Source organism: Microcaecilia unicolor, chromosome 7 (assembly GCF_901765095.1).
Source record: "Microcaecilia unicolor chromosome 7, aMicUni1.1, whole genome shotgun sequence".
NCBI classification, from domain to species: domain Eukaryota; kingdom Metazoa; phylum Chordata; class Amphibia; order Gymnophiona; family Siphonopidae; genus Microcaecilia; species Microcaecilia unicolor.
This window is the reverse complement of record NC_044037.1, coordinates 129957480-129981250: the sequence shown is the minus strand read 5'-3', so window position 1 is coordinate 129981250 and position 23771 is coordinate 129957480. Positions and strand designations below refer to the sequence as shown.

The following is a 23771-nucleotide window of genomic DNA, read 5'->3' as shown; positions in this document are numbered from 1 at the left end:
GTAGGCGGTGCAGCACTGCACGTACATGGCCCGGATGCTCCCTGGGGTCCTTAGAGTAAACTAGGATGTCGTCCAGATATACAATCACCGTGGAATTTAGCAATTCTTCTAGTACGCAATTGATAAGACGTTGAAACACCGCAGGGGCATTGCAGAGACCGAATGGCATTACCCGATATTCAAAATGTCCCTCGTGGGTGTTGAAAGCCGTTTTCCATTCGTCCCCTGACCGGATTCGTACTAGATTGTAGGCCCCCCGCAAATCTAACTTCGTGAAGATCTGAGCTCCTTGCAGTCGGTCCAAGAGCTCGGGAATGAGTGGCAGCGGGAACCGATCCTTCACGGTGATGGCATTTAATCCCCGATAGTCAATACAAGGTCTCAGGGTCCCATCCTTCTTGGTAACGAAAAAAAACCCTGCCCCGGCTGGGGATGTAGACGGCTGAATGAACCCTTTTCGTAGATTCTCATGGATATAATCTCGCATTGCCTTGAACTCTCCTCGGGACAGTTTGTACAGTCGGCCCCGTGGGGGTACCGTATCTGTCTTCAGATTAATAGCACAGTCAAAAGACCGATGCGGCGGTAGTACCTCCGCCTCCTTGGGACTAAACACATCTGCAAAGTCTCTATAATCCATAGGCAGGGAACCTAAGTCACCCGGTCCTTCCCCGGGCAACGTATTTAAAGCCGGACAGCTGCCAGCCCGATCCTTACAACAGGTCTCTTGACAGGAATTGCCCCATGCTTGAATCTTTCCCCCGGTCCAGTCGATAACCGGGTTGTGGTATCGTAGCCATGGCAATCCCAGAACCACAGGGTGGATGGTCCGGGATAACACTAAGAATTCGGCCTCCTCCCGATGGTCCTCCCCCACTTGCAGTCCCAACATAGGAGTAATCTCAGTGACCGGCTGGGGAAGGGTAGTTCCCTGGATGGAGGTTATCCGCAGCATTGGCCTCCGGGGGAGCGTGGGCCAGCCCATTTGCTGCAGCAGTTCGAGCCCAATAAAATTGCCCCCAGACCCCGAGTCCACCAGGGCTCGGGTCTGAACCGTGGCCTCCTGCCACCGTAAGGTCACCGGTAGGATGATCAAGGTGTCCTGTAGGGGAGCGGAGTGCCCCAAGAACCCTCCCCTCAGGGTGCCTTGGGGAGCGCATTTCCCGGCCGGATGGAACAAGTCCGGAGGAAGTGCCCAGCCTGCCCACAATAGAAGCACAGTCCATTAGACTGTCGTTGCTGTCTTTCGGCGGGAGTCAACCGTTGCCGGCCCATCACCATTGGCTCTTCCCCGGGCTCCGTAGTCTCCCGGTTCCCCTGGCGAGAGGACGGCCCTTTGCTCGTCCGGGAGGCCCCTCGTGCCCACTTCTGCCGCTCCACCCGGGCTCTGGCTCGCTCCTGGAATCGGGTATCCACCCGGATACAGAGTGAGATGAGGGCATCCAATTGTCCGGGAATCTCCCGTCCCGCCAATTCATCCTTGATTCGTTCTTGTAATCCCTCCATAAAAATGGCCATCAAGGACTCCGGATTCCAACGCAGCTCCGCGGTTAAGGTACGAAACCGGATGGCATAGTCGGCCACCGTACCTTCTCCCTGATGAATCCGGAGCAGTTCCGATGCCACGGAGGAGGGTCTTCCCGGAAGGTCAAACACCATCCGGAACCGGCGCTGAAATTCGCTATAATCCTCCAAAATGGGATCATGTTGTTCGTCCAGGGGGGCCACCCAGTCCCGGGCCTTTCCTTCACAAAGGCCCATAATGTAGCCCACCTTACTTTGGTCCGAAGCAAAAGCCTCCGGTTGCATCCGGAAGGCCAGATTACACTGGTGGAGGAACCCTCGACAACCTCCCGGGTTCCCGTCGTAACGTGCGGGTTCAGGGAACCGAGGTCCCACGCGGAACCCTCCCATACGGGGAGCCGCTGCGGCCCCTTGGACCGCAGCAGCCTGGTTCTGTACCTGAAGCGTGGAAAGTTGAGAACATACATTCTGGAGCGCCCCAGACAGGGCATTAAGCTGTTCCTGTTGCTGCTGGAGAACCTTGGCCAGGTCCCGTAGATCAGGTTGCGTCGGCGAGCTCATGGCTTCCGTTTTCTGTCGCGGCTCTGATGTCACTCTGGTGTTGGTGAGCTCTCGAGTTTTCCCGAGCTCCCCTAGGCCCAGGAAATAACCGAGCACCCCGAATCTTCACCCGCGGCGACCGCCGTTCACCGAGGGTTGAGCCCTCAGCTGCGGGCGGCCAGCAGGACTGCTGGAACCACGGGGTGACGGCTGGCCTGGCGGGATGTGGGTACAGAGTCCTTGGTGAGCGTAACTTAGCCGGGCGGCTAGCTACGCACTGGGAACGGATACCGTCTACGGAAGTGACTAGCAGGACGGCTAGCTGACAACAGGAACAAGCACAGTCTTGGAAGAAGCTAGCAGGACGGCTAGCTGTCACGAGGAACAAACACAGTCTTGGAAGTGGCTAGCAGGACGGCTAGCTGTCACGAGGAACAAACACAGGCTTGGAAATAGCTAGCAGAGCGGCTAGCTGCCACGAGGAACAAACACAGTCTTGGAAGTGGCTAGCAGGACGGCTAGCTGTCACGAGGAACAAACACAGCCTTGGAAATAGCTAGCAGGACGGCTAGCTGTCACGAGGAACAAACACAGTCTTGGAAATAGCTAGCAGGACGGCTAGCTGGCATGAGGAACAAACACAGCCTTGGAAATAGCTAGCAGGATGGCTTCAAACAACAAAACGGAAGCACTGGATCCCCTCCGTGCTTCCGTTTAAATCCCCCGCTAGTCCTGGCAGGCGAACAGCTGGAACCAATCCTCTCCGCCCAGGCCGGCAGTGAGGACCGGATTGGTCCTCTCGTCCGATGGGCGGAGTTCCCACGTGGATGCGCCAATCCGGCGCAAGTGGGCGGAGCCTCCTTGCTGGTCCTGCTGCCGCGAGGAGGACGCCGACGCCGGCGCCGCCATCTTGGCCGGCGGATCTCCTTCTCCGAGGCCGGCGTTAGTTCTTCTGGATCGCCGGCCTCGGAGCAACTTGCAGTCGCGACGATCCCCGTGGCAGCCTTCCCCCGACGCCCCGCATCCCACGGGCGCCCCAGCCTCCCGTTCCGGCCCGCGGACCGCCAGGTAAGGGCCCGGAACGGGACAGACAGGGTTGGTGCTGGGGAGGGTCAAAGGTGGTGGTGGCGGCGGGGGGGGGGGGGTGTCAAAAATGGTGGGAGGGTCGGCGGCACCGGGGGGGGGGGCTAAAATGTGCCCCCCACCTAGGGCTCTGGACCCCCCTCCCGCCGAAGTCTGGCTACGCCCCTGTGTCCATCACCTGCAAGCTGCAGGAAGCTTCTGATATACCTGAAAAAAGTGTTCCTATGACTTTTCATCTTCGCAGCAAGTTTTTCTTCATATTCTCTTATAGCCTTCTTTATCAGTGCTTTGTATCTGGCTTGACAGTGCTTATATTGCTTCTTATTTTCTTCATTCAGATCCTTTTTCCATTTTTTGAAGGATGTTCTTTTGGCTCTGACAGTCTCTTTCACATCAACCTTTAACCACGCTGGCCATCATTTGCTCTTTTTTTCAGCTTTACATAAGTAATGCCACACTGGAAAAAGTCCAAGGGTCCATTCAGCCCAGCATCCTGTCCATGACAGCGGCCAATCCAGGCCAAGGGCACCTGGCAAGTTTCCCAAACGTACAAACATTCTATACATGTTGTTTGTGCAATTGTGGATTTTTCCCAAGTCCATTTAGTAGTGGTTTATGGACTTGTCCTTTAGGAAACCATCTAACCCATTTTTAAACTCTGCTAAGCTAACCGCCTTCACCATGTTCTCCGGCAACGAATTCCAGAGTTTAATTATGTGTTGAGTGAAGAAACATTTTCTCCGATTTGTTTTAAATTTACTACACTGTAGTTTCATCACATGCCCCCTAGTCCTAATATTTTTGGAAAGCGTGAACAGACGCTTCACATCCACTTATTCCACTCCACTAATTATTTTATATACCTCTATCATATCTCCCCTCAGCCGTCTCTTCTCCAAGCTGAAAAGCCCTAGCCTTAGTCTTTCTTCATAGGGAAGTCGTCCCATCCCCGCTATCATTTTAGTCGCCCTTCGCTGCACCTTTTCCAATTCTACTATATCTTTCTTGAGATGCGGCGACCAGAATTGAACACAATACTCAAGGTGCGGTCACACCATGGAGCGATACAACGGCATTATAACATCCTCGCACCTGTTTTCCATACCTTTCCTAATAATACCCAACATTCTATTCGCTTTCCTAGCCGCAGCAGCACACTGAGCAGAAGGTTTCAGTGTATTATCGACGACAACACCCAGATCCCTTTCTTGGTCCGTAACTCCTAACGTGGAACCTTGCATGACATAGCTATAATTCGGGTTCTTTTTTCCCATATGCATCACCTTGCACTTGCTCACATTAAATGTCATCTGCCATTTAGCCACCCAGTCTCCCAGTATCGTAAGGTCTTTCTGTAATTTTTCACAATCCTGTCACGAGTTAACGACTTTGAATAACTTTGTATCGTCAGCAAATTTAATTGCTTCGCTAGTTACTCCCATCTCTAAATCATTTATAAATATATTAAAAAGTAGCGGTCCTAGCACTGACCCCTGAGGAACCCCACTAACTACCCTTCTCCATTGTGAATACTGCCCATTTAACCCCACTCTCTGTTTCTTATCCTTCAACCAGTTTTTAATCCACAATAGGACATTTCCTCGTATCCCATGACCCTTCAATTTCCTTGGTAGCCTTTCATGAGGTACCTTGTCAAACGCCTTTTGAAAATCCAGATACACAATATCAACCGGCTCCCCTTTGTCCACATGTTTGTTTACTCCTTCAAAGAATTGAAGTAAATTGGTCAGGCAAAATTTCCCCACACAAAAGCCGTGCTGACTTGGTCTCAGTAATCCATGTCCTCGGATGTGCTCTGTAATTTTGTTTTTGATAATAGTCTCTATGTGTGTGTGTGTATGTGTGTTTGTGTATATATATATATATATATATATATATATAGATATATAGATATATATAGATATAGATAGAGAGAGATGGCTTTTTTGGGAATAACCATAATGAATATGTATAAGATATCTCATACATATACATTATGGTTATTCCCAAAAAAGCCAGCTCTTTCTCCCTCCCTCCCTTCTTTCCTCCTTACCCAGCACTCCCTCTTCCTCTCCAGTAGTATTTCCCCACCCCCTTTCCCATACCATGCCAGTGTAGACCTTAGAAATGCAAAAGCGCTATAAGTAGATCTTTCAAGAGGTAGTGTGTCATGATTTAGGCTCTACACCCTTTCTGATGTTTTGGTGCCACCTCAGTAAGACCAACACACAATCTCTCCACTGCAAAACACTATACACAAACTTGTGCAAAAACACACTCATAACCTTATCAAACCATAACAGCACTAATTCCAAGGACAGGGCGAGCTACAACTTTATGCATGGAAAGGCAACACTGTAATTACACCAGGCTCTAAAACACCAGTACACTACCTAATGAATAAAAAACAAAAAGGGCTGCAAATAATACTACACACTAGCGGAATACTGCACCTTGATCACACATGAAAAACACATGATTTTCATGCAGCAATACTAGAAAAATTGAAACATACATGCAAAATATCACAGATGCACATTTCCAAAAGCTGACATATTCCAATTAATAATTTCTGAATAAAATACCTTTTTCTACCTTTGTTGTCTGATCATTTAGTTTTTCTATTCGCTTTGGTCCCAGTGTCATCTGTTTTATGCAGTGTCTTCTTTCCATTTGATATATTTTCTCTCACCATGTCCACCATCCTCCTGTGTTCTTATGCGTCCTGTCCTATAGCCCTGTCCCTATCCTTCCTCCAGTTTCAGTATCTGCCCTCAGTGTTCCGATCCAGCCCTTAAATTCAGCAGTTTTCCCTCCATCCATATCCAGCATTTCTCCTCACTCCCCTCCCCTCCATCCATCTATGTGCATCTACTTCCTCTGTCTTCCCTCCCCTAGATCCATGTCCAGCATTTCTCCTCTCTCCCTTCCCCTCCATCCGTGTGCATCTCCTTCCTTTGTCTTTCCTTCCCTCCATCCTTGTCCAACATTTCTACTCTCTTAACTGCCCTCCACTCCATCCATGTCCAGCACTTCTCCTCTCTTCCCTCTCCTCCATCCATCCATGTCCAGCAACTCTCCATTCTCCCCTGCCCTCTCCTCCATCCACCCATATCCAGCAAATTTCCTCTCTCCCCTGCCCCCATTCATCCATCCATCCATCCATCCATATTCAGCAATTCTCCTCTCTCCTCTCCCCTCCCTCCATCCATCCATGTCCAGCAACTGTCCATTCTCCACTGCCCTCTCCTCCATCCACCCATATCCAGCAAATTTCCTCTCTCCCCTGCCCCCATTCATCCATCCATCCATCCATATCCAGCAAAATTCCTCTCACCTGCCCTCTCCATCAATCCATGTCCAGCAATTCTCCTCTCACCTGCCCTCCATCCATCCATGTCCAGTAACTGTCCATTCTCCACTGCCCTCTCCTCCAAATTCCTCTCTTCCCTGCCCCCATTCATCCATCCATGTCCAGCAATTCTCCTCTCTCCCCTGCCCTCCCCTCCTCTCCTGTCCAACGATCTCTTCTCTCCCCTGCCCTCCCCTCCCATCCACATCCAGCAATTTAACCTGCCCTCCTTCAGCTCCCCGACAGCCCTCCTCTCCATTCCTTCCACCCCCCCGGCGCGTTTAACCTTTTTACTTTTACTTTCAGTGGCAGCAATGGCAGTGAAGAAGAAAACACTGCGGGCTCACCTCCAGCTTCTCCCTTCCCTCACATTGTCCCGCCTTCTGCAATGATGCATTTCCTGTTTCCGCGAGGGCGGGACACTGTGTGAGGGAAGGGAGAAGCTGGAGGCGAGCCCGCAGTGCTTTCTTCTTCACTACTGTCGCTGCCACTGAAAATAAAAGGTTTAAACGCACCGGGGGGGGGGGGGGGGAGAATGGAGAGGAGGGCTGTCGGTCGGGGAGCTGAGAATGGGACGGAGGGAGAGCTGCCTGCAGTGTTGCGCCAGCCCTGCGTTTGGGGAGGCAATGCCCCCCTCGCCCCCCAAACGATGCCCATGAGGGCAGCTTCTCTCCTCCCATGGCCTCACCATTCTGCTGTGCCAGAGGGCTGTTCACTGTTGAGCTGCACCCTCCTGGCCATGCAGCCTAACGTTCCCACGCTATATTGGCTCTGCAGTTCAGCCTTTGACATAGTACGTTTAGTGCCACCTGCTGTAAGGTGGCTGAACTATCACTCTTAGTGAGGGAGTGTATCTAGGGATTACTGCACTGTGAGGCATATTTTCAAAGCACTTAGCCTTCCAAAGTTCCATAGGTTTCTATGGAACTTTGGAAGGCTAAGTGCTTTGAAAATATGCCTCTGTGTCACTCATTGCCTCACATGGCCACATTTGGCCATGAGAATACGTAGAATATCTTTGGCTGGTTTCAAGATAACTGGTTAAGTCTGAATATCGACAGAGCCTGTTATCTTGAAACCAGCCAACAATAAACTGGATATTCAATGCTGGTCACTGGAAACAGCCTGGTATCCGGGCTCAGCACTGACCGTGGGACTTAGCTGGTCTAACTTCATTGGTCTGAAAATTAGCCTCATGGTTTTCTGTTGGCACTGACTGTTTAAGATCAATGATCTGTACTATTCTGGCTGGTTTAGTTTTGCAATAGGTGTATTGATATTCTAGTGCTCATAGCAATGTTTAAGATGCTGCCCTTTCCTAGGTACACCCTTGTTGTGTGACTCATAGAAGTTACTGCTTATGGTGTGGTAGTCCTGAGTGACATTTGTTGTGTTTTGTATTAATGGTCAGTATGCCTGGTACTGGATTGTGTTAAAAAATGATCAGCCCCCGGTGCCAAATATCCTAGGTACGCCACTGCATTAAAGTCAACAAATATGTGTATAACTACCATGTAGAAAAAGATGCATAAAATACCCACCTCATTAACTACATTTTGTGTATCTAATAAATTGATTCTTGTCCTTGAAAGTTCATGCCTCAACAAATTAAGTAGTTTACAGAGTGCTCCTAGACTTCTTTGTCATGGGCAGTGACAGCCACTATGGCCATCATTGTTTACATTATAGTCTTCCAACATTTTGTAAAGGATAAACAGACATATGTCTTACTGGTTCTCCCTTTGGTCCAATGGTCCCAGGAGATCCCTTTGCTCCTTTGGTACCAGGAGTACCTGGTGCTCCACTGTTCCCTTGAAAACCCTGTAGAAAGAAAAATTCAATAAATCAGACACTGTACTGGCAAAAAAAAGGCAGGTAGATTTAAAGCAATATAATTTCAGAGTAGAAATAAGTTAACTTCCATACAAATAGTCATCAGCATGGCCAGTAATCTTTGTACAAGTATGCAAGAATGCTTAAACTTTTTATCATGTAAAAATAATTCTAAAATCATTTAAGCAAATGCCTAGACCCAGACCCTGGAGTATACCCAGCACATAGGATTTAGAATGAATTTGAGATATTATTAGAAGATCTCATCTCACAAAGGCTTAAAAGATTCGCCAAATCTCATTGCAAACTAGATATATGCCCAAATAACCTTATGAAATCGGCCCCCCAACACTTCATAACAGATCTAACGAAACACGTGAATTTTATGCTACAAAATGGACTCTTCCCAAAGGAGAAAGGAAATATTCTACTCACCCCCATACCCAAAGATGCAAAGAAAAATGCGAGTGAATTAACCAACTATAGACCAGTTGCATCCATTCCCTTAATAACCAAAATAACAGAAGGAATGGTAACCAAACAACTCACAGACTATCTAAACAAATTCTCAATACTACACGACTCCCAATCAGGATTTCGTTCTAATCATAGTACTGAAACAGTAGTAGTTACGCTCATGACGAAATTCAAACAAACGATTGCAACCGGCAAGAATATATAACTTCTACAATTCGACATGTCAAGCGCCTTCGACATGGTTGATCATGGAATCCTACTACACATCCTCGAATACTTCGGCATTGGAGGCAATGTTCTTAATTGGTTTAAAGGATTCCTAACCACGTGCTCATATCAAGTGACTTCAAATTCTATTACATCAGCCACATGGACTCCTGAATGTGGAGTTCCACAGGGATCGCCCCTTTCACCGACTATATTCAACCTAATGATGACACCTCTAGCCAAACTATTATCTAACCAAAACTGCAACCCATACATTTACGCCGATGATGTAACGATCTACATCCCATTCAATCAAGACCTAAAAGAAATTTCCAACGACATCAACCAAAGTCTACACATCATACACTCCTGGGCAGATGCCTTTCAGTTAAAACTCAACGCAGAAAAAACCCAATGCCTAGTACTTACCTCTCAACATAACACAAGCAAATTCACCACCATCAACACACCAAAATTAAACCTACCCATCTCGGAGACCTTAAAAATTCTTGGAGTTACCATTGCTCGGCACCTAACACTTGAGAATCACGCGAAAAACACAACCAAAAAGATGTTCCAATCAATGTGGAAATTAAAAAGAGTAAGACCATTCTTCCCGAGGACCGTCTTCCTTAATCTGGTACAGTCATTAGTACTCGGTCATCTAGATTACTGCAACTCACTCTACGCTGGCTGCAAAGAGCAAATACTAAAAAAAACTCCAAACAGCCCAGAACACGGCAGCCAGACTCATATTTGGAAAATCAAAATACGAGAGCGCAAAACCCCTACGAGAGAAGCTACACTGGCTCCCACTCAAAGAACGTATCACGTTCAAAGTATGTACCCTAGTACATAAGATCATCCATGGCGATGCTCCAGCCTGTATGTCAGACCTGATAGATCTACCCATCCAAGAATGCCAAAAAATCTTCTCGCACATTCCTTAATCTTCATTTCCCTAACTGTAAAGGTCTAAAGAACAAATTAATGCACGCATCAACCTTTTCCTATATGAGCGCACAGTTCTGGAACGCACTGCCACGTAAAAAGCGGTCTATGAATTGACCAACTTCCGGAAACTTCTAAAGACCCATTTCTTCGACAAGACTTATCACAAAGACCAAGTCATGTGAAACTCCCACGTATACCCTGAATGTAAATTAATGCCTTCTGTTTTTTTACTAACATGTATTCCATTACCATGTAACCCAAAATCCTTCTGTAACACCAAATGTCTACTCCCTTCTCATTTCCACTATCCATGATATATTGTAAGCCACATTGAGCCTGCAAAGAGGTGGGAAAATGTGGGATACAAATGCAATAAATAAATTAATTAATTAATTAAAAACTTTCAAGAATATTCTTGTAAACATGCATTATTTGGCAATAACCTGTATTATATATTTGCCAACAATGCAGCTTAATACAAAAGTCTGACCTTGGGGCCAGCCCCAATATCTGGAAGCTTGCAGTCATCTGGACAGTCCCACAAAATTATGACCCCTCTATCTTATGAAAATACTGACCAGTATCTAATCTTTCTTATTTTTTTACAATTAACTGAAAAAGTTGTCTCTTCCAGCTCTGGAACCAGGGCTGGTCTTAGTAAATGCGGGGCCCTGTGCAGACCAGTTCTGTGGGGCCCCCCTGACCCCTTGCCTCCATAGAGTAATGCCGATGATGATGAAGTCCTGCTCCTGTAAGACAGTTTAAGAAGTCTAGGAGTTTCTCGAGGCTTTTCCTCCAGTAACGTTCTGTGTGACGACTTGCATTTACAAAAAGAGAACCCCACATATTGTGCATATTTGTTGGTTTGGGTATCTCTCCCCTAGATAGCTTTATTTAGTTTACATACACTAATTTCCCCATTAGCGCGTGGCCATTACCACAGGTGCCCTTACTGTCACTTATTTAGGAGGCAGTAAGCGCTCCTGTGCTAATCAGGAAGTGCACGGTAATGTGCCCATGCTACACACCTCCTGTGCTAAAAAATAAAAAATATTTTCCAGCATGGGACACCTCAGTGCATCCTGTGGTAGTGCTCTTTTAGCACAAGGTAGGCCCGCGTTAGGCCTTCCACGCCTTAGTAAAAGGACCTCTAAGTGACTTACCCAGAGTCACAAGGAGCTGCAGTGGGAATCAAACCCGATTTCCCCTGGTTCTCAACTTGCTGAATTAACCACTAGGCTACTCCTCCACTCCAAACAACAATCCATTCATTTATTAGAAAGAAATACTTCAAACTGAGAAGGGTAAAAAGTGATGTACCTAATCCCTTGATAAACCACTAAATACCTACAGTGAAAAATATAGGAAAAGTATAGCCCTCAGATCCAACACCCTAGGCCAGTGATGGCGAACCTATGGCACGCGTGCCAGAGAGGGCATGCAGAGCCCTCTCTGTTGGCACGCGCGCCGTCGCCAGGGGCATAGCCATGGGTGGGCCTGGATGGGCCCAGGCCCAGCCACTTTCCCCTCCAGGCCCGCCCACCCAACATCCTCTCGCATGTCCTCCCTGCCGGCGCTGATTGCCTCCGTCGAAGCGGCCGCGTCTTTGAAAGCCCTGCCCGTCTCTAGCCTTTCCTTCGTGAGTTCATTCCCTCAGAGTCAGACCCGCCTTCTGACATCATTTGCGAGGGCGGGACTGACTCTGAGGGAACGAACTCACGAAAGGAGGGCTAGAGACGGGCAGAGCTTTCAAAGATGCGGCCACTTCGACGGAGGTAATAAAAAAAGATTTACATGCAGGGCATGGATGGGAGCAGGAGGGGAGAGCAGGAGAGAGGATGGTTGCTGGACATGGATGGATGGAGGGGAGGGCAATTGTTGGATGGAGGGAAGGGAAGACAGGAAGGAGATGCACATGGATGAAGGGGAAGTGAGTTATCAGCATGCATGCAACAGCAAAAATCACATTAATTATTCAAAGCATGCCAAATGCTTTTAAAGTTCAGTTATTCAGGTTAAATTGCCCTGTTGGCACTTTGCGATAAATAATTAGATTTTGGGTTGCTGTTTGGGCACTCGGTCTCTGAAAGGTTCACCATCACTGCCCTAGGCCAAAGATGAAGAAAACTTTTCCAGGATAGCCCTGAAGATGACAAGGAAAAGAGAGATCTATTGACCATATGGCTACTATTATGCCAATGATGACTTATTGGTTACATATGTAAACCCCCTGGTGGCAGAGCAAGGTATTACAATGATGGTACCAAATATGTCACAGTGTTTCCCCAAAATGACTCAACACCAATCAGGGAGTTTAACAATAAAATGAAAATATTTTTTTATTATTTGAATTATATTTAAATGTTAATGAAATTTTACCAACTTGCAAATTTAACATATGTATTTCAATTACAGGTTTGCAACACAAATCAGTTTAGAAACACTGGGAGCATTTTCAGATAAGTATAAATATTAGGTACATAAATCATTTAAGCACATTCAATTTTACAAAACACTAGATTCTTTAAACTTTCTTTTCTCCTTTCTTTCAGATTTCCAGAGACCTTCAAGGATCTCAACATGTAAGTTTTCCTCTACTCTTTTTTTCTTTTTCTTTTAGTTATCTCTCACTTATTGTTCAGGTTTCCTTTACTATTTTCTCTTATGTGCACTTTTTAAAAATAGTTTGTCACTTAGCTGCTCTCTTTGTTTTCTCTCTCTGGTTCTCTTGAACAGTGGGCGCCTTTTCTTTCAGGTGTTGATCTCCAGCATCAACTTTCTTCCAGTCTTTCCCTAGTAACATGTTCTCACCAATACAGCTCCTTCCCAACTGCCAGCCTGAGCTGTTTGTCACTCTCCTGAGAGTTCCATCAGCATGCAGAACACTCAGCGCATGCACACAGACCACTCAGTTTCACTGCACTGCTCACTATCTCTACACCAGATCTAGAAGGAGCCAGGTAATCTTTTAAAATTTAACCCATAGGGTTACACATATGCAGATTCCTTCTCTCCTGTTGACTACCAAATAAACACCACTTTTGAGGCAGTATTCTCTTGGCTTAAAGATGGTTAACCACCTTGTACTCAGTCCTTTCAAATCAGTGGCTACATGGCTTACGAGGAGGTTATGGCGTTCATTCTCGAAACAGAAAATCATCCAAATCGCTATTTTCAAAGCATATTTTAAAGATGGTTTTCTATGCAGTTTGTCTGCAGTGTGTCCAAATCACAAAGGTGCATGTTGGGGTGGGATTTGGGTGTTCCCAGAACTTGGACGTTTTTCTAAAATAATGGAAAAAAGCAAAAAGTCCAGGGCTAAAAGTTAGACATTTTAGTCTAGACCTGTTTCAATCATGACTAAGTCACAAAAAGGTATCCTAAATGACCAGCTGACCACTGAAAGGATTAAGGCATGACCCCCTCTTACTCCCCCTGGTGGTCACTGACCCCCTCCCACCTCCCAGAGATGTGAAAACAGTACATACCAGCATACCTTTCAAGTATCCAGGTCTATGGATGGGCTGAGTGAGCCATTCATTTGGATAAATGATTTAAAATACTGACCAGTATGACTTCACATGTTCTAACATGGAAAGGCATTCAATATAAAGGTTCACATTTATGGCTCTCTGTGAATACAGTACATATGACTTGGTGGAAAAAGTGAAGAAAGATTCTAAATCAATGAAAAAGGATAAAAAGGGATCCTTTTACTAAGTTGCGGTAACAAGTGGCCGTAGCATGCCCTTAGATGTTTTTTTCCTGTGTGCTAAGGCCATTTTTACCACAGCTATAAAAATGAACTTTGTAATTTCTTGTGTTTATGGCCATGCACTAATGTTGTCATTAGCATGTTGCCATTAAAGAAAATTAGCACTTGTACAATTACCATCACCAATTTTGTAGGTGGTAAAGGCTCATGCATTCTTCCTGTGCTAATTATTTAGTGAGCAGTAATGTAGCTGCAGTAACGCAATAATGCCCACTTTCTGCCCCCAAGACACGCTCCTCAAAAAAACTTTAACATTTATTAGTACATGGTTAGTGTGCACACATTTAGCACTTACCACAGGAAGCCTGAGTGCATCCTTCAGTATACCATTTTAAGCAGCGTTAGGTGCAGTTTAGTAAAAGGGCCCCATAATTAAGAACAAAAATCAGTCTTTACAAATATAACACATTTAAAGACTACTCCTTTAATGATCTTGCAGCCAGGGAACTCAAAGAGAATTTTATTTATTTATTTATTTATTTATTGCATTTGTATCCCACATTTTCCCACCATATGGTAGGTTCAATGTGGCTTACATATTGCTAAAAAGGCGGTTATAAAATTTAGATTTGTAGAAGTTTAGTACATAATACAGAAGTACAATAAATGCTTAGGTTGATATATTAGCATATTGTGAGAGAGGTTAATATTATTGTTTTCCATTTCTGAACTTTATAAGTATTCAAGAACGCAAAACATTTGAATTAAGTTGATGAAACACTTAAATGCTGTGGATTTCCTGTGATTTATTTTTGAGAAAGTTGCTATAATTGCAAACAAGCTCACTGTACCTCATTAGGTGTGTTTGTTGTTGTTGTTGTTTTGCCCAAACTAGCATGGGAAAACTTCTGAGCACCAATTCTTTCAAAATTCATTATTAATTAGCTACTTTTATGATTCTGTAGCCCATTATTTCTAAATCATCAATATAGCAACCATAATGCTTTTTAATATAGACGCCATTGAACATGTTGGTGATTTTTTTGATAATGGAAAATGTGCTCAGCAGGTTACCTTGTTTCCCTTTTCTCCAGGAGGTCCTTGGAGTCCATTTCGTCCTGAACGGCCAGGATCTCCCTGAAAGACAATTGATACATATTCAGGATATTCCTATTTACTGCTTGGGGAGGAGAAGTATTCATAGGGATTTACAACACTATGGTGGTTATTTTAGAAGCATATTAGACCCAGACCCTGGACAGGATCCATTTTCATGTGGGGAAACTCAGTATCTGTAGATGGCAAGGGGATGTGGGGAGGGCAGGGAGAGGGAGTGGTCTGGGTGGGACTACAAAACAAACATACATTCCCTGGTTCACTAGGGAATCTATGTCTGCTTTGAGAAACCTAGACATTGGAATTTACATATGCTCCAAGGCATGGCTAATTGCCTGCTGTAGGGACAGTTATAAATTCTGATGTTTTGTGTCCCCACAATGCCAGTTCTCCCCACCCTTATAAAGTTTCCACCTCAATGCCAGCTTCTCCCAAAATCCCTTGGCAAAACAAAACACCCTTCAGCAGCAACAATCGTACTACTACTACTTATAATTACTACTACTTACTACTTCTTATAATTTCTATAGCACTACTAGAAGTACACAGTGCTGTATACTTGAACATGTAAGAGACGGTCACTGCTTGACAGAGCTTACAATCAGGACAAATAAGGGATAAGGGAATTAAGGTGGGAATGAAACAACAGACATGGGTACTGAACATGTGAATAGGGGTTAGAAACAGCATCAAAAAGGTTGGCTATTAGCCTAGATTTGAAGATGGCCAGAGATGGAGCTTGATGTACTGACTCAGGAAGTCTATTCCAGACATATGATGTAGCAAGATAAAAGGAAGGGAGTCTGGAGTTGGCAGTGGAGGAGAAGGGTACAGATAAGAGAGATTTACCCAATGAACAGAGTTCCCGGGGAGGAGTGTACAAGAGGTAAGAGTGGAGAGGTACTGAGGAGCTGCAGAGTGAATGCACTTGTAAATCAGTAAGAGGAGTTTGAACTGTATGCAGAAATGGATAGGGAGCCAATGAAGTGACTTGAGGAGAATGCTAATATGAGCATAGCGACACTAGCAGAATAAGTCATGCAGCAGAATTTTGAACAAACTGAAGGGGAGAGAGATGGCTTAGTGGGAGAGCTATGAGAAGCAAGTTGCACTAGTCTAAGTGAGAAGTGATAAGAGTGAGGATAAAGGTTTTGGTAGTGTGCTCAGAAAGGAAAGGAATATCTCTATAATTTTGGTGATATTATAGAGAAAGAAATGACAAGTTTTAGTAGTCTGTTGAATATGTGTAGAGAAAGAGAGAGGGGAGTCAAAGATGAACCCAAGGTTACGAGCTGATGAGATAGGGAGGATTTTTATTTTTATTTGTACCCCGCGCATTCCCACTCATGGCAGGCTTAATGCAGCTTAGGTACTTATTTCTACCTGGGGCAATGCAGGGTGAAGTGACTTGCCCAGAGTCACAAGGAGCTGCCTGTGCCTGCAGTGGGAATTGAACCCAGTTCCCCAGGACCAAAGTCCACCACTCTAACCACTAGGCCACTCCTCCACAGAGATAAAGAATGGGGGAAGAGGAGAGGTGGGTTTAGGGGAAAAGATAAGAAGCTCAGTCTTGGTCATGTTTAGTTGCTGCCTGGTGAGACATCCAGGCAGCAATGTCAGAGAGGCAGACTGATACTTGGTCCTGGATTCCTGCTGACTGACAGCATTAACCCCACCCAGCAACAACAACCCTCCTCCCCCAGCAACCTAAATTCACCCCTGGTAGCATAACCTACCTTCAAGCCCCCCTCATCATGGCACCCCCCATCCAAAGCAGCCCACAGTCCAATCCCTTCCTAGAAGTCCCATGGCAGGAAAAGTCCCCTTCCCCCCTCTCCATGTGTAGGCACGAGCCTAATATGTGGCAGCCTCCTCCAGGCACCCTAGGCTCTCAAAAATAGCCCTCAGGTCCTCCTCACAACCCTACCCACTCACCAGGTCTACCAGACTCCCCGGTCTCTAGTGGGGCAGGAGAGATGTCAACTCAATCCCGCCTCTTGTTTCAGCACAATACAAAATGGCTACCAAAACCTCTAATAGTAAAATTGCAGTATTACTGCTAGGGGGTCAGGCATCCATATATGGGCTTTGGATATTCAGAAATATATTCAATCGTCCTGGCACTGGGGTCTCTCTCCTGCTCCCAGGCCGCTGGCGCCGCAGTCCCCAGTCTCCACCTGCTTACCCTCAGCTCCCTCGACAGCCCCCTTCTGTCTGCCACCGGACCCCCTGGATTTAAAAAAAAAATGTCTAAATTGGCAGTGCAGCGCTTCGTGTCCATGTGAAAGCGGCAAATTGCCTCGGGCCTTCCCTCACTGTGCCCCATCCTCGTGGAAATAGGAACTTACATCAGACGAGGGCGGGACACAGTGAGGGAAGGCCCAAGGTGATCTGCCGCTTTCACTTACACAGACGCGAGGCGCTGCTTGCTGGTGCTGCCGATTTAGAGATTTTTTTTTTTTTTTAATGCAGGGACCCCGGTGGCAGACAGAAGGGGCCTGTCGAGGGAGCTGAGGGTAGGCAGGTGGAGAGTGGGAACTGTGGTGCTGGCAGCCTGGGAGCAGGAGAGGGAGGCAACAGCAGTAGCGATTTGGGGGGGGGGGGGGGGGCTGGGGGCAGCCTTGTCCAAGGCCCGGCTCAGTCTCTTGGCAGCCCTGTATCTTGCCCCATATAAAACCATCTAAAGATCATCTGGTCAATATTCAGCCTGCAGCAAGTACTGCGATACTGCAGCTAGGGGTCACAGCTGTCATTTTGTGAAAGGAGATGTGATGGATAGGAGCAAATGGACTCTGCCTGTAGGACCTCACTAGACCACTAGGAAGCTACAAGGTACGCCCAGGGGGAGTCTCGCTCAAGCTTTCTGTCTTCAGAGTGAGGGCAGGGGGATTGAGATTACGGGGAGGGAGAGAGTCACCAGTAAGCCTGGTACTGCTACCCGTAAGTTAACTGGGCACTGGCTAATATTTAGACTGTTGCCTGGTTAGCTCAGTGGTTAATGTTAGGACAGCCTTATTACTGTTCTAGCTTTAGCCACTTACTTAACTAGTTAGTGATCTGAATATCGCTGCTAACCAGTTGAGTGCTGGCTCCACCCAGGCTCCATATCCTCAGACCACCCCTGCACTAACCAGATAGTGCGGGGATATGCTTACTCTGTTACAATTATGGTGTACCTAGCAGGCATTCGCCTATCATAGCTATGTCATCATAATCTGATTTTTCATTGCGTGCTTTAGAGCTGGTGGATAGTAAACTCTAGAAGGAAAAGTTTGGTTTTATAGCCTATTTGGAGCAACCCAAATTTGCAAATCAATAATGTACCAATATACTGGGACTAATGAATGGGCAAAGGAATTTTAGTCTTGTGCAATGTAATAACTCAGAAGCATCTCATCTACTAAATTTCTTTATTTTTTTTATTATATGTGAAGCATTTAATATTTCAAATAAATCTATTTTTTAAAAAAGGAAGCATCTCATGTCCTTTGCAGAAACATTTTTGGACAGTCACTATATGCTGCGTTATATCGGCATCTGTATCTCAGTCTCTCTTTTTTGTAGTGCACAGAGCTTTATGGATGTTAGCAAAGTTAAACAAAATATGTGGGATGGTGTGTACTCTGTCTAGACATGCTCTGTAAGACATTTGGGGGTTCATTTTCGAAAAAGAAACACATTCAAAAAGAGACACAAAACGGCTTTTGGATGCTTTTTTATACCAAAACGTCCAAATTGCTATTTTCAAAACCCATTTTTAAGATGTTTTTCTATGCAGTTCATCGGCAGTATGTCCAAATCATAAGGGGGCATATTGAAAGTGGGATTTGTGTGTTTCTAACATTTGGGCACTTTTTGCCATAATGGAACAAAGCAAAAATGTCTGGATCTAAAAGTTAGATGTTTTGGTCTAGACCTGTTTAAATTAGGACTAAGTCACAAAAAAAAAAAAACCCTGGAGGGATTGAAGCATGACCCAACTTACTCCTCAAGTGGTCACTGACCCTCCTCCCACCCCTCAAAGATGTGACAGAAACAGTACATACCAGCCTCTATGACAGCTTCAGATGTTATGGCCAGTCCTGTCAGAGCAGCAAGCAGGTCCCTGGAATAGTCAAGTGCTCGGTGTAGTGCACTGTAGAGAAGGGGACCTAGGCCCATATCCCACTCTAACTGTTACACTTGTGGCAGAAAGTGTAAGCCCTCCAAAATCCACCAAAAACCTATTGTACCCACATATAGGTGACACCTGCAGCCATAAGGACTATTTATTTATTAGTTTAACAAATTTATAGCCTGCTCATCAACACAATCTGAGCAAAGTACAACAAACATTCATAAAATCAATAACAAACATATCTTAAAATACACACATATAACACCCAAAACAGATAAGCCAACTACAACCTCCCATTACCTAATCTCCCTCAAGAAAAGGCTCTACAAAACAGATACACCTTTAATTGCTTCTTAAACAGAGACAAGGAAGAAATTTGATGCAATTCAGAAGGAAGAATATTCCACAATCTAAGTCTCATCACAAAAAAGGCACAAGAACGAACCTCCTCCAAACGCATCTGATGAAACAAGGGAACAGCCAACAAACACTCAGACCTAAGGCTCCAAATAGAACAATAGGCCCACAAACTTTGAACCAGACTCAATGGAGCATCATCATGTAATGCTTTAAACTCCAACAGTAATATCTTAAACTGAACATGCCACACAATAAGCATCCAATGAAGTGACATTAAATGCAGTGTAACATGATCCATTCTACCTATACCAACAATCATACTGGCAGCTGAATTTTGAGCCACCTGCAAGGCTCTCAGGGTCGCCTGAGGCAGGCTGCAAAAAGAGCATTGCATTAATCAAGGTGTGGCAGCACATAACTCTGTAGAACAGTACAAAACTTTTCTACAGAAAGGAAACTCTTAAGCCTTGATACCAACTGAATTTTTTTAAAGCGCACACTCAATCACAACTGCAACCTGCTGCTTAAAGGACAATGTGACATCTAAAATAACCCCCAGACTCTGAACTGAAGTAAGAACAGGAACAAAAATATTATCCAAATAAAAAACAGCAAAGAGACACTGCTTACCTGAACAAGCTATCCACAAAATCTGGGTCTTTGCCACGTTCAAAGAAAGGCCATTAGTAACAATCCACATTCAAACAGTCTTAACATGAGACTCCACCAGTTGAACCACTTCCCCAAATGAGTAGGATGCAGGAAAATAAAACTGCAAATTGTCCGCATACCAACAGTACCCAACCCCCAGACCAATTAATAACTTATATACCAGAAGCAAAAATAAATTAAACAGCATTGAAAACAGGCAAGAACCTTTGGAAAACAAGATGTCACTCTCACCTAGGCAGATTTTGAGGACTGCTGAACTACCTGAAAAACATGCCCAGCCAAAAATGACCTAAATCAGGACAAAACTTTCTGAGAAATACCAAATGACTAAAGCCAATCAAGCAATAACTTATGATTAATGGTATCGAAGGCGGCCGCAACATCCAGCAATATCAACAAAAATCTTTCACCCTTGTCAAAACTGGAAAGAATCTTGTCCAACAGAGAAAGTAAAAGAGTTTTGGTATTGTGTTTGGACCAAAATCCAAATTGGCAAGGGTCCAATAAACAATGATGTTCTACAAAATCTGTCAATTGAGACACTATCTTTTCAATCACTTTAGCAAAAAAACTCAAATTAGAAATTGGGCAAAAAATTTCAAATCAGAATTCAACCAAGGTTCCTTTAATATCACAGGCTACTGTACAGTTGAGTACATTAGGTTTTTTGTGGGTTTTGGAGGGCTCGACATACAATATAAGGGGGTAATGATGAGATGTGTACCTGGGACCTTTTATGTGAAGTCCACAGCAGTCCCCCTAGAGTACCTTACTGCCTTTCTGGGATGTCTATGTGGTCAGTCTACTAAGAATGCTGGCCTCTCCATATATTCCAATGGCTTGTTTTTGTGTGTTTTTCACTTGGATGTTTTTTTGTTTGTTTTTTTCAAAAATGGTCCAAATGGACAGATGCACTGAGTACAATAATGTCTAGCAAGTTGTTAAAAAATCGTTATGTTCATCACTTTAACTGTGGACGTTTTCAGCAGAACATCAAAAATCAGATTTACAGTAGATGTCATATCGAAAATGCCCCTCCACATCATATTTTGTTTCATTGTGCTAAAGTTCAGTCCTTGTGCAAAGTTTGTCTGATTACAGAAATTTTGTCCTTGAAAATTCCAAAGTCATATAAAGGTGCAAATTTTAATATCCTGTAGAAGAAATATATTTTATCTGATAGACAAGAAAAGTTGAAAATGACATCCATTGCAACTCAAACAAATTCAAGATCCTAGAAAAGAGGAAAGGTACTGGTGGGTATCCTTATACATGATATGCAAGTATGAAACTAATATTGCAGAAAGAACAGGTCAGGTAGGCCATTTTGACAATTGGGCTCATTTTCAAAAGAGAAGGACGCCCATCTTTCGAAACAAATTGGAAGATGGGCGTCCTTCTCACAGGGTTGTCCAAATCGGTATAATCAAAAGCCGATTTTTGACGTCCCCAACTGCTTTCCATTGCAGGGACGGCCAAAGTCCAAGGGGGCGTGTCAGAGGCGTAGCAAAGGCGGGACTTGAGCGTGCCTAACACATGGACGTCCTCGACCCATAATGGAAAAAAAAAGGGCATCCCTGACGAGCACTTGGACAACTTTACCTGGTCGTGTTATAATTACGACCAAGGCACAAAAAGGTGCCCAAAATGACCAGATGACCACCGGAGAGAATCGGGGATGACCTCCCCTCACTCCCCCAGTGGTCACTAACCCCCTCCCACCCTCAAAAAATATCTTTCAAAATATTTTTTTCCAGCCTCAGATGTCATACTCAGCTCCATGAAAAAGTGGGAGAGCGACCAAGGAAGCCAGAGACTGGAGGATGTAGGAACAATGAATAATTTTATTAATAAATTTGGAGACTCCAAATTTATTAATAAAATTATTCATTGTTCCTACATCCTCCAGTCTCTGGCTTCCTTGGTCGCTCTCCCACTTTTTCTGTGACTCCGTTTTTTATCGTGGGGTGTTTGAGTTCTCCGCTTTTTTGGCGGATTTTCTCCCATACTCAGCTCCATGACAGCAGTATGCAGGTCCCTGGAGCAGTTTTAGTGGGTGCAGTGCACTTCAGAGAGGTGGACCCAGCCCCCCCCCCCCCCCCCCCCGCCTGATACGTTTGTGAAGGAAACAGCGAGCCCTCCAAAACCCACCACGTACCCACATCTAGGTGCCCCCCTTCACCTGTAAGGGCTATGGTAGTGGTGTACAGTTGTGGATAGTGGGGTTTGGGGGGGGGGGTTGGGGGGCTCAGGTAAGGGAGCTAGGTACCTGGGAGCAATTTATGAAGTCCCTTGCAGTGCACCCTAGGGTGCCCAGCTGATGTCCTAGCATGTCAGGGGGACCAGTGCACTAGAAATGCTGGTTCCTCCCACGACCAAAGGGCTTGCATTTGGTCGTTTCTGAGATGGACGTCCTTGGTTTCCATTATCGCTGAAAATCAGAAACGCCTAAGTCCATCGACGACCATCTCTAGGAACAACCTAAATCTCAAGATTTGGACGTCCCTGACCGAATTATCGAAATGAAAGATGGATGTCCATCTTGTTTCGATAATACAGGTTTCCCCACCCCTCCATCAGGATGTTTTGCGAGGACCTCCTCAACAAAACTTGGATGTCCCTTTCGATTATGCCCCTCAATGTATGGTCTTTACTGGGTTTATATTTGGAAAAAGTCTCAAGTGCCCCATCTCGAAGCTAATGATACTGATTCTTATTTTCTCATTCAGGCATAGGATTTCTGAAATTTGTTTAATTTGGGATGGGGGTGAAGTTGGTGAATGGTAGTGGTGGGGCGGGGGGGATTGCTGTGATCTATTGTACTTACAACTCCATAATTTTTGTGTTTGTTTCATTGTATATGTCCTATGGAGCTTACTGTGGTTTGAATTTCTTTTGGTAAAATGCTAATAAAGATGTAAACTTAAAAAAAATAGTGCATTGATTTTACTTCATAAAACTCTCTCTGTAGCAATTCTGTTTCGGTCATTAGATCAAGAGGGCATGTGGGCACTACTGCATTTTATTTTAAACTCATATGTTATATACTCCAATCCCGGACGCACCTGACTTTTTAAAATGTCTCCAAGAAGCACTGTTGCGTTTTGCTGGCTCCTCTATTATCCTAGCTGGAGATTTTAATATGGTGCAAGACTTAATTTAGGTCCAGCAATCTAGGTTCCACTATAGATCCCTAAGGCAAAGACTGTCCTTCTGTCCAGTAATCATGATCTTGGTTTGTCAGATTCTTGGAGACCACAGCACCCTAATGAGAGGGATTTTACTATAGTTTCATTACCCCATAGATCTCACTCTCAAAATGATTATTGTTTTTAGTTCTCAACCATTTCATTCCCTCAGTGGTATGTACTGAGATTCACAGTATTACTATTTCAGACATAGAACAGAGGTTTATTTCTGGGAGTGATACTTTGCTTCTTCTCCAACTTCATAAGCTAAAATATCAGTATTGTTCTCTATTAAGCCAATAGGTGGGCTCAATTATCTTTTCTCAAAGGCATGATATTATTGCAATTTCAAATAAGCTGGGTTGCCTTTTGGCTCAGTACTTTAAAGACAAAAAAAGTAGAAAGAAGATAGTGTTTCTTGACTGATCTGATGGTACCAAATGCTAAAAAGATGAAGAAATTGTTCAACACTTTACAAATTCTTTTAATATCTGTACTCTTCAGAACAACCCCCCCCCTTAGAATAATCAATAAAGGGTATATGTCTCATTTCAGAATAATAAGAACCCACGGGGTGTACCAAAACCAGACCTTATAATAGTACCACTTGGGTATGAGGTTAGTCCAGTGGCC

The 23771-nt window shown here is 44.8% G+C and overlaps 1 protein-coding gene across 3 annotated transcripts in view; it reads right to left on the bottom strand.

Annotated features, from left to right (window-relative positions):
- COL6A2 (collagen type VI alpha 2 chain) overlaps nucleotides 1-23771 on the bottom strand; it is a 479211-nt gene that overhangs the window by 245543 nt on the left and 209897 nt on the right. For all 3 annotated transcript variants that reach the window (XM_030210351.1, XM_030210352.1, XM_030210353.1), the window contains exons 13-14: nucleotides 14760-14822; nucleotides 8231-8320 (exon numbers count right to left, since the gene is read on the bottom strand). In XM_030210351.1, coding sequence (XP_030066211.1) covers nucleotides 8231-8320; nucleotides 14760-14822 — 153 coding nt within the window. The remainder of the gene's footprint in view (nucleotides 1-8230; nucleotides 8321-14759; nucleotides 14823-23771) is intronic.